This window comes from Lytechinus variegatus, chromosome 14 (genome assembly GCF_018143015.1).
Source record: "Lytechinus variegatus isolate NC3 chromosome 14, Lvar_3.0, whole genome shotgun sequence".
NCBI classification, from domain to species: domain Eukaryota; kingdom Metazoa; phylum Echinodermata; class Echinoidea; order Temnopleuroida; family Toxopneustidae; genus Lytechinus; species Lytechinus variegatus.
The window spans coordinates 16947688-16959857 of record NC_054753.1 but is presented as its reverse complement, the minus strand read 5'-3'; the positions used below and the strand labels follow the sequence as shown (position 1 = coordinate 16959857).

At 36.2% G+C, this 12170-nt stretch overlaps 1 protein-coding gene across 1 annotated transcript in view; it reads right to left on the bottom strand.

Moving 5' to 3' along the window:
- The window catches only part of LOC121427571 (endothelin receptor type B-like), a 28625-nt gene extending 19894 nt beyond the window's left edge, over positions 1-8731 (bottom strand). Inside the window, exons 1-2 of the mRNA XM_041624026.1 lie at positions 8049-8731; positions 5168-5336 (exon numbers count right to left, since the gene is read on the bottom strand). Of these exons, the coding sequence (XP_041479960.1) occupies positions 5168-5336; positions 8049-8430 (551 nt within the window). The 5' untranslated portion in view covers positions 8431-8731. The remainder of the gene's footprint in view (positions 1-5167; positions 5337-8048) is intronic.
- Positions 8732-12170: the final 3439 nt, after the last annotated feature.

The window sequence follows — 12170 nt, the reverse complement described above, 5'->3', positions numbered from 1 at the left end:
AGTTGCAATTAACCAACAATATAAAGTTAATTTCTTTGAAGAGATTTTGAACAAGATACAAAAACATGGTTTACTATTATATTCATGTGCATTTTTTTAACTTCTGTGCAGCCCTGATTCCAACAGCCAAAAATTATTGCAATTAAATAATTTGAAATCCAAAGTTCCTTTATCACCATTCAAGAAAAACATGTTAAATTTAGCATTCTGTTGAAATGACAGCAATCGGTGGCCTACCTTGAGAGAACAATATTTTCATAATTGAGTGACTGTCCTTTGAAAGCGATAAGGGCATGTCATCCGAAGTGATTGACTGTATAAGTGATTCGTACTTCAAAGCTATATTCCATGATGAAAGTCACGACTATAGTCCCAGTTGTCATATTTCACTTCTTTTTAGCGGGAGAATTCAGGTTCAGAGAAATAAAAGCAAGTAGCAAAAGAATAGGTATTGATGCGTTCTTGTTCTTTTATATCAATTTCCCTGTCCACCCCTTTCTCTCTATTCTCATCCTATAACACATACATTCAATCACACATACATAAACACAAACACACAAACAGGTACACACCCAGACAGACAGACAGACACACACACACACACCATCATTTTGACAAAGTATCAGACAACTATAACATGAAAACAACAAACTTCGGTGACATATTATAATAGGCATTACGTGAATTACATGTTCCACACAACTAAAAAGAAAAGGAAAAACAAAGATAGAAGAACAATGAATTCATGTTAAAAGATTTAATCACGAATGCTTAAAGGACGAACGTGTAGCTTTAAAACTCTTCAAAACCCACTGTAATATAAATATCCAAACATCAATACTGACAAGTGATTTTCTCACCCTGAAATTATTAACAAGAGCCCCAGGGGGCTTAACCCTCACCTGAGCTGACGGATATTCAGCTGATGCAAGCTCCCTTGGTGCAATTAGGAGCATCCTACTGGACCTAAATTGAACTTGGGTCCACAGGGCCCAATGGCAAGACCCTCTGAAGTGCCATGAGCAATTTTTATTCCTCAGCTTACAAGCACATGTATATTTGCATTGCAAACATATAAGAATCATATCTACAAAGTTGGGATAAAACTGGAACATGCATTTCAAAGAACAAAACAAATTATATTTACCGTTGGAGCACCCCACCCCCCCCCCCTTACCCCAGAGGGGGCCATCCCAGGTATTTTCAGGAATAATTTCCATTCTTCACTTATGAAGGTATTTGGACACAATAAACTTACTCCTATACTTCTGGATTAGAAGTTAGACATTTACAGAGTCTTGCCCCTTTGGGCTCTCCCACCCCTCCCCCCAGGGTCCCCGCGAGGGCCATATTTACAATGTGAATATTATCTGTGCATCCCCTATTCATGAGCACAATTCCAGTATCAATATGGGATAAAATTTGACCATCTATTTTGAAAAAAAGAAAAAAAATAGGATTTTCCTTAAAGTGCCCCACCCCCAAATTTTAAGCCCCCACAGGGCCCCAAGGGGGCCACCCCTGGAACTGGCATGAACAACTTTTGTTCTTCACCTATTAAGGTGTCTACACACCAAACAACTTGACTGTTCTACTTCTGGATCTGAAGAAGAAGATTTCTGAAATTTACAGGGTTTCCCCCTTGGGGCCCTCCCCTGGGCCCCCATGGGGGCTACAGGTATCCCTTGAACAACTTTGTGTCCCCTACACCTAAGCATAATTCCTACCAGGTTTGAATGATATCTGACCATCCATTTTGAAACAGAAGAAAAACATATGTTTTTTTCCCTGAAGTGCCCCACCCGCGACTTTTAAGCCCCAACAGGGCCCCAAGGGGGGCACCCCAGGAACTGGCATGAACAACTTTATTCTTCGCCTATTAAGGTATCTACACACAAAACAACTTGACTGTTCTACTTCTGGATCTGGAGAAGAAGATTTTTTAAATTTACAGTGTTTTCTCCCTTGGGGGCCCTCCCCCAGGGCCCCCATGGGGGCTACAGGTATCCCTTGAACAACTTTGCATCCCCTACGCATAGGGATGATTCCTACTAAGTTTGGTCAAGATTGGACCAGCCGTTCTGGAGAAGAAGATGAAAATGTAAGAGTGCAAAGAGTGCTTTGCTATTGAGTAAACGAGACTAAACTTTTTTTCTACAAGCTTAGGCGGCGATTTGCGGTTTAGGTGCAATTTGCGGTTTAGGGCCTTAACATGCGTACCTGTCTCACTAAACAAACAATGCGAGCGCGAAGCGCGAGCTGAAATTTTTGTATATATTAACCCCATACAGGGCAAAAGGACTAGTTTTTAGGACTGAATGCAGAGCATACATATCTCACCATTCATCTAATGCGTGCGTCAAGTGCTTGCTGATTTTGTAAGAATTACACCTAAACACATAAAGCACTTTTTGTACTCATTGTAATCATGAACATGATATATATCTAACTAATTAAATACTGCGAGCGCGAAGCGCGAGCCGAAATTTTTGAAATTCAGACCTGAAGAGGGGCATTCTTTGGCTTGTTTGTCAAACATATTTCACTTATTATATGATGCGAGCACAAGCGGGAGCTGAAAATTTCTGATAGATATTTTACACCAGTAAAGGGAAAATTTTAAGGACTGTTTTCAGGAATTCATGAAGAGCAGACATATCTCACCATCCACTAATGCGAACGTAAACACTAACTGGTAATATTTTACATTCAGACTTTTAAAAAGGGGCAATCTCTTTTAAGTAGTCATGAAAGAGAAGCATGTCACTACATAAAACAATAACTCGAAGTGCGAGGAAATACATCTATATGGTGTATATTGGCTTGAAAACGGAATATTTTAGTACATGGTATTTATTTCATCAAACAGAAATTGTGAGCACCAGGGATGATGAATACAATGTCATAGGCCCTCAGCAAAATATGTTTCATAAAGTTATGAAAAAATATTTATGTAATGTAATATATTACAAAATAATATAATATATATATAACTTAATATAAAATATACACTACTTTCGTCTTCCTCTACTACGCCTCTCCTTTTTTCTCCTTCTTTTTCTCCTTTTCCCCGTCTTTTTTTTTGGTCAGCCGATTGGGTGGGGCACATGCCCCTCCCCCGTAGTTACGCCACTGCTTTCCGGAATATATTTCTCATTTCATTTCACGATGTTTTTTTCACTTAGTTGTACACTGAAATCACTCACTTGTGAAGTTCACATGATAAAATAATGTTCACTTTCTACCAATAACTTTTCTGCGTTAAGAAAAAAAAAGGAACACCACTTTCGCCAAACATGATCAAGTGTCTAGTGAATGTAGAGTTTAATTTCATTTTCGAGTCGACACACGGGTAAACTTTCGATAAAGATGACATAATCAAGCTGTCGTACCGACGTTGATGAAATCGAAAATATTGAAAAATATTTATACATTAATAATTATATTTTATTGTTGATTAACTACTGTCTGTTCCTGTGTTCTTTGAAAATCAGTTTATGATACTCTCTTATTTTTTTATAGAAAAGTTGATATCATGCCAGGGTTAACTACCGTAATAACCTAACATCTTGATGACTTCGACAAGAATAGACAGAAAAGCTATAAAAACAAATAAAAAGCAGGAAAGTATTGGTAAATGAGAATATTCCGAGAAGATATCAAGCTTCGAAAAAAATAGGGGGAAGAATCATTAGACCTCTCGATGTGTTTTGTGAAGCAATTACACCCCTCCCCATCCTTATCCCATTAAGTTACAGTAGTTCTAAGACATTTGCTCCGGAGACAATTGCTCCAATGTAAAATCTGCACGTTAAGTCAAACCACTAGCGTACCTCCTGCCCCCCCCCCCCTGACGAGTCACAACTGATCCCTGACAAGCCACAAGTGGCTCCCTCTTTTGAACGTGAAGACCTTTTTTCATTATTTTTTTTGCCTGTCATTTTTTTTTTCTGGTGCGAAATGTCCTTTATTTAAGGTTGAAGACCCTTTTTTTATAAAAAAATTTCGCCTGTCATTTTTTTTTTCTGGTGCGAAATGTCCTTTATTTGAGGTTGGAGACCTTTTTTTTCATTATTTTCCGGTACGAAATCCTTTATTTGTGGTTGAAGACCTTTTTCTTTTTTTTTGCATGTCAATTTTTTTGGCGGACGAATTTGCCCCCCCCCCCCCTTGGAGCCGAACATAAAATCTTACCTCCAAAACTCAATAAAACCTGATCCTTCAATTTGCATTATCCTGAAAAAAACTACATACCTGTTTCTAACCCTGTATGCCCAGTGGCGTACAGATCGATTGGCTTGAAGAGGGCTCTTGCCCCCCCCCACCCCCCCTCCATTTTTTCCCGACCAAGAAAGCAAAAGAGAAAATGAAATAAAAGGATTTTCTGCATAATATGTAAAAATCTATCACAAAATTAGAATTTGTTATAAAAATGTCGAAAGTTTTGCTTGCTCTTTTTATAAATTTCACGCAATGCGCCATATCTAGCCCCTCGAATGTTTGGCTTATTTACGCCACAGCCTCTGTCCTCTGAGAACGGAGCAAATGTCATTTCACAGTTTAAAGGACAAGTCCACCCCAAGAAAAAAGTTGATCTGAATTAAAAGAGAAAATAAAAAAAAGCATTACACTGAAAATGTCATCAAAATCGGCTGTAAAATAAGAAAGTTTTGACATTCTAAAATTTTGCTTAATTTCACAATACAGTTATATGCACATCCTGGTGGGTATGCAAATGAGGAGAATGATGACGTCATCCACTCACTATTTCTTTTGTATTTCACTGTATGAATTAGGGGATATTCAAATTTTCTCCTCATTGTCAAGTGAAACAACGATTAATTCCTCCCTGAACATGTGGAATGATCATTTTTTAATACTATATGATTTAGTCAAGTTGGTCCTTATCAAATCTACAAAAAAATGACATATTGTATAATTCGAACAAAAAAAACAAAAGAAATAGAGAGTGAGACACACCATCTACTTTTTTTCATTTGAGTTGTGCATATCACTGTTTTGTGAAAAATAAGCAAAACTTTAAAGTGTCATAACTTTTTGGTTTTACATCCGATTTTGATGAGATTTTCAGCGTTTTGCTAGTTTGATTTTTCTCTATTTATTCAAATCAACATTTCTCTGGGGTGGACTTGACTTTAAACTTTACCTGTCTATTGCAATGGCCATCATCTCAAAGACGGTGAGATTAAATCCCACAAATCGGGCGAATCGGTGTAGAATACACTGCGCATCCGTTCTCCAAAGAATAAACCACGTCTTGTAATAGTACTCGGATATGTGGAGACCAACCACGATGAACAGAAGAAAGAGATCCCCTGGGAGGAAAGATTTGGAAAAATATGTTTTAGTCCGTGATTTAGATTTATTTATTTCCATAAAAAAAATGATATAATCGAAGTAACAGTGTAAATACATGTTCAAAATAATACGTACATAGCAAAAACTGTGGTGTTAACCGGTGTACATAGAGGACTACACCAGTTATTCTACACCGGTGTTAAATTGGTGGTGTTAGTGTTACACCTATAGGTGTTATTACAACAACTATGGTTGTTACATTTACACTCTTTGGTGTTATGTATAATCTCTAGGGTGTAATTTTAACACCTCAGGGTGTGGTCCTTTATCAACACCAATTGGTGTCAGTTTTAACACCACAGTTTTTACAGTGTATAGTATATTTAGATTTATTTATTTCCATTAAAAAAATGATATAATCGAAGTAACAGTGTAAATATATGTTCAAAATAATACATACTCAAATAATACATACAGTTCTATGACATTTCATTACAGAATTGAAGATAAATCAACTTGCCAAGAAAAGCAGAGCCCGGGAGCAGAGCTTGTAAAAAGGGCAAGTCCCTAAACTATAGTTCCAATACTAATTTGCAGAGCTTATCGGTGTTTGATGGCTGCACGGGCCTATTAACATTGGGAAAGCAAGAGATATTCATTCGAGCCAACCCAAAAAGTGTTATTTTTTTTATTTTGATATGGCTGCGGATTGACAAAGTGTATGCATATGATTGTCAATCTAACACTGATTCTATTTTTGGTAACTATTGAACTTCCTTTCCTCAAATTGGGAAGAAATATCACCAATTTTGGACTATATTTTGTCTGGCCGAAGGATTAGGGCTATTTTGCTCTTTGAGGTGATGAATCTAGCCTGCTCCCCCGACGATGTCTTCAAACGCGCCAATTTATTTTTTAAAAAATGAGTCTGTCGAGAGACCCTTTTCTGGTCAGATATGGATTGCCAGATATATATCCTATTCACTGGTAGTAAACATTCGACCCCCGAATTTCATCCTTATTTTTTATGAATTTTTTTATAGTGCCAATTTAACACACGAATCTATGGGGAATGACTTAGGCCTGAGATACCTGATACATCGGAGTTCAGGAAACCCAATGTCGGAGAAGTCTATGTTGATGGGCGCGCAGGTGCGGTAGCATATATGGTTTGTATATTATTTAAACTAATGCGGTGCCACTGCGATTGAGTAGGCCTATAAGGATCGGGCCGGCCGTTACGACTGCGTAAATTAAATAAGGGTACTTATGAATTGTTTAGGCCTACTGTTATTCGTTCATGATTACTTGAATTTAGTTACATTTACTTTATTTATTTATCTAACAACTTGTTAATTTCCTTTTATTGCATTGCACCACTTCAAGCACAATTTTTCAGATATTACTTTAATTTTTATCTCATTTTTAATAGATTATTGGTTCATATGTATTTATGTTTTTGATGTCAGGACCATGATGTAAAACAGTTTTTAACTGATCTTGTTATCCTGATAAGATATATTTAAATAAATAAATAAAAACAGGTCAAATTATACATGAAGGAGTTCTGAGTGTAAGTGAATTATATTTCATTTTCATTTCATTTATTTTTCCATTTCCAACAGTCATTTACATTTACAATAGTTTTGTTACATACATCTTGATATAATTATAATCAATAAAACAAAGAAAAGTATTATGTATAATAATCAAGATAACCGGTCGGAAATGGAGGAGGCTGCTAAAAAGCGAAGCTTGTAGGATGCAGCCTCCTATAACATGCGTATGAAGAATGTAAACAAAACACAAACACAACATGGTAGAAATTTGAACTTAAATCTATCTGAATCAATATTTTAAAAGAAATAAAAAGAAATAAATAGAAAATGAGCGAAAATAGCAAGATCAGTGGTCTCCAGATTCTTGCCCCAACACTCACATCGAATTTACATATATATATTTCATGTGATATATATATATATATATTTCATGTGATATACATGTATATCATGTATATCACATGAAATAAATATTTTATAAATAGAAAAGAAAATGATGTGATGAAATCAAGTTGCAAAAATTGATAGTTCATTTTTAAGTTTCCTCCACATTTCCATTTTATTTAGGACCTTTTATGTAGCATATTGATCAATAATGCTATTTTTATTTCGTATTTATGTAAGGTTGTTAAGTTTATATAATTATATCGAAGTTTTTTTTTAACGTAGTGGATTTGTGGATAGAAGCCCTGAATGAAATGAAAAAACGAGTGAATTATGGAAAAACAATAAGATTTGATGTATGTCTGGTGGGGATTTCAGTATGTTTTTTCAACCTTTTCGGTCACTTCCGAACGAAAAATGGTGTTCAGCTCTGCTGTGATCATAAATTACTTACAGGCCTATACATCTATGTGAACTAATTGTTTTCATACAATGATTAACGTTATCTTTGACATAAAACTGGTGAGGGGGTAACCAAGGTTCCATCGTTGGGCCACTATTGTTTGTGTGTTGTTTTTTTTTCCATGTTGACAGCTGAACATTCGTTTATTTTAATTACTGGTGATTAGTGGAAATTTCTGGTTTGTAAACTTAATTTTACTTAATAAACGTTGCTAAGAGATATAGAATGTTTTAAAAGATATATTTTGATATCTACTCTTTGGTAAAAGCATAATTCGGGGTGCTGGCAAACGGCAGGGGTTGGGTACAGGAATGGTTACTTACCAGCAGCGAGGTTCAGTATATGCAAAGCGGCATTAGAATGCTTGTATTTCTTCCGCGTGTATACCGCAATGACCATCAAGTTCCCGATACCACCAAATATCAGCAAAGAAACGAAGAAAGGGACTTCAAAGGTGGCATTGCCAGCGGAGTTGGAAGCGAGGTCGCCGTCTTCGTGTCTAGTCGTAGATTCGACGGTGAAATCGTACTCTTCTTCGAAATAAGAAAGGGAAGATACTTCCATGGTTTTCATGGCGAATGTTGTTACGGTATGAGACTCGAACCATGGACCCGGCGTGGGATCATCCTCTCCCAGGAGTTTGGTAGTAGAGTCACTCATCATCAAAGACACATTTGCCTTCTTGAGATGTTCCGCATCCATCATTAACAATTTTTATTTGTCTGAAACGGATTCAATTAATTTTCACAAGTTGGGTTGATCGGACAGAAGAATTGACAAGGATAGTGATAGCATACGTAATCGTAATCTAGATAATTTGATGTTTCTTTAAAGTACAGCGGAGCGTCGTACAATTATTTTCCAGCCTTTTATGAGCATTGTCATTGACCAAGCTTATCAGACGATATTCTCATTCTGGAGTGAAAACTACATTAAATATCATGCGCCTTTATAGCTCTCTGCGAATGGATAGTTGCGTAAAGATCCAGCATGATGACCTCCATTTCATTTTTCTCTTTTTCTCTCTATTCCCCTTTCCATTCATCCCCTTTTCCTCTCTATCTCTTTCCCCTCTTCCAATTAAAGCATCCTCTGATGCGAGTTGGAAGGATAAGATGTCTTTACAAAAAATGATCGCAGGAGTTGACTTGATATCATTGAAGGCAGAACAAGTGTATAGCAGGATTAAATATTTAATCCGTATTTAACAGAAATACAATTGATGTTCACGTTATCTCATGGTATCTATTTATGATGTACATGCATGTACGTCAAACCTCTCATCAGCATTCTAATTCTCGCTCTATAGGCCTACCTCGACCTTTTATATAGAAATATAGGAACATGTATAAAGTGATTGACAACGGTTTATAACATAATCCAACTGAGAACGAATAAGAGGGAATGAGGTCGAGTCATGCAGTATTTTTTATTAACACACTAGCAGAGCCCATGGAAAATTCCAAGGGCGTTACTATTTGACATTACTTGGTAAATGACTGCTGAAATCATTCAGACAGAAGATTTTTTTCTACCAGTGGTATTTTTTTTTATCAGGGCAGTCTCGATTAAGAAAAGGAAGAGGAATGGAAATATGCCCTGTGGATTGATTTGGTTTGAAACTAATTGATAAATTTATTCCATAACCTCACATTCCTACCTTTTGTCTTTCCCTTTCCCGCCACCCTTTCCTATAGAAATATGTTATATTTAATATTTTCTCCCTTTTTACTCATTCATTAGTACTTGAAGATGATTAATTCCTTTTCCTTTCTTTTCTTCTTTTTTTCTTTTCTTCTGTCCATGTCCTTACGTTTCTTTTTTCTTCTCTAACATTTTCTACCTTTCTTCCCGGCCCATATTTACTCTCTTCTTCCTTTTTCCCGCCCCCCCCCCCCTCGTAAAATTGCCAAGGGACAGATTATCCTTCCCCCTCGATCTTATTTTTAATCCTCGACAGCCCAGCCGTTGAATTATTTCTTTTTTCTTTTCTCATTTTGTTCATTTCCAATTCAGCTTTTCACCTAGCTTTAGGCCACTCTGTAACATCACTTCTTTTTTTCTATTACCCCTGTCTCGTCATCCTTTCTCATACAATTTTGTTGCCATTTTTTAAATTCATTTCAAATTTTCATTCATTTATTTGTATTTTAAGATAACCTGTTCCTTTTTTTTAATTCTTTCCGCAATTAATTTTCCCTCTTTCCTTGTTTCCATTTTTTTCATTATTTCCCTTTCCTTGGCTCTTCCTTTAATTGCCTTTCTGCTCTTTATTTCCTTTCCTTTTTTCCCTTTAAGCTTTTCTTTCTTCCAGCCCATCTTTCCTCTTTTCTTCTTTTTCTTTTTCCCGGCGAAATTCGCCAGGGGGAGGCAGGGTACTCCCTGCCCAACCCCGCCTACGCCACTGAGAAAGAAATATATACAATAAAACAGCGTGAGAGAAAGGGTAAGGAGTGATTGGGATATAAATGTGAGGTTGTATCAAGGTTAAGAATTAAAATTAAAAGGAATATGGAGGTAAAGATTTTGTATGATTATTATTCGTATTTGCAACATGTTTTGATAAATTTATAAAGGTCTACCTAAGGCAAAGAGTGAATAGGCAAAATAATTGATAAAGAGATAATAAATTTGTTTGGGATAATATTTAGAACATGAAGAAAGAACAGAATTATATTAAAACGTTTTTAAAAGATTAGATAAAAAATGATAGATTTTGGAGAAATATGATAGTATTTGTGTGAGCATATATATCTTCAGCCTTTATGCCTAGCCAGCGCTTGGAAAATCAAATGCAATAATAAAGAAGTAAGAAATAATAAGATCTTATTGAGCTTAGAATAGCGAGGAAAATGATTTCTATGAAAATGTAAACAAAAAAGGAGTATTCATTTCCCTCCCTAAGAATCAGGGAGAAAAGAGTGGATCTCGACTTTTATTACATCAAATTTAGCAAAATTGTTAAAATGATTTGATAATGCATACGCCTCCATGTTCTTTCGTGACCTGTTCTTTACTTTTATCCACAGCAGGCCGGCAATGTAATGTTCTTAATACGTTTCCCCCTTTTTTGTCCTTTCTTTTTTTTTCCTGTTTTAATTCAGCCTTCACCCTAGAATTTTAGCTTATTCCATTCTACCCACTCTTTCCTTCCTTTTATCAATTATTTCCCCTTTCCCACTTATAATCATTTGTATTTCGGGATAATCTGTTCTTTTTTTTAGATCTATATCATGAAAATACCAAGGAAAGAACGTTAAAGAGAAAAAGATTCGGACTGGGAGTAAAAAACAAGTGGAATGCCTCTGGCAGTCTCACCTGCATCACGCGATTCAAAATAGCAGCAGTGCTGACTTTGAAAATTAATATAACTCGCACAAGATGTTCAGTGATACTTGGGTACTCTTAGCTTATTTCCACATTTTATGAACAAGACCAATACACTTACAGAAATAGGATGGTAATTCAAATACCGGCCCCCAATGTGGCCAAAATTCATTGACCTCACATGACCTTTGACCTTGATCATGTGACCTGAAACTTACACAGGATATTCAGTGATACTTGATTACTCTTATGTCCAAGTTTCAAAAGTCAGTTTAATAAACTTGTAAAGTTATGATGGTAATTCAACAGATACCCCGATTATGGCCAAAGTTCATTTACCTTTGACCTTGTTCATGTGACCTAAAATGCGCACAGGATGTTCAGTGATAGTTGATTACTCTTATGTCCAATTTTTATGAACTAGACCAACATACTTTCAAAGTTATGATGGTAATTCAGCAGATACCCCCAATTCGGCCAAAGTTCATTGACCCTAAATGACGTTTGACCTTGATCATGTGACCTGAAACTTGCACAGGGTGTTCAGTGATACTTGTTTACTATTATTTCCAACTTTCATGAATCAGATCCAAACACTTTTAAAGTTTTGATTTTAATTCAACAGATACCCCCAATTCGGCCAAAGTTCATTGACCCTAAATGACCTTTGACCTTGGCCATGTGACGTGAAACTCATGCAGGATGTTTGATGATACTTGATTAAACTTATGTCCAAGTTTAATGAACTAGGTCCATATATTTTCCAAGTTATAATGTCATTTAAAAAATTAACCTTACTAGATATGTTGACGCCGCCGTCGCCGTCGGAAAAGCGGCGTCTATAGTCTCACTCTGCTACGCAGGTGAGACAAAAACAATAAGAAACAATAAAGATACTCCTAGCTGTCATTCAAAAGGGGAGGTATATGATTTTTAAGAAATTTAAAAAAGAATGATCCCTCCCTAATCGCGACAGACATTGCATGAAATTTAGCAAGCCTAAAGATTTCAGACACGTACGCCGTCATTTTTTCTTCCCGTCCTTTTTTCTTGTCCGCGGCCGCCCGACCCTCTTGTCATTTTTGTTTACCTTTTCATAGGAAACTAGATAAATCGGC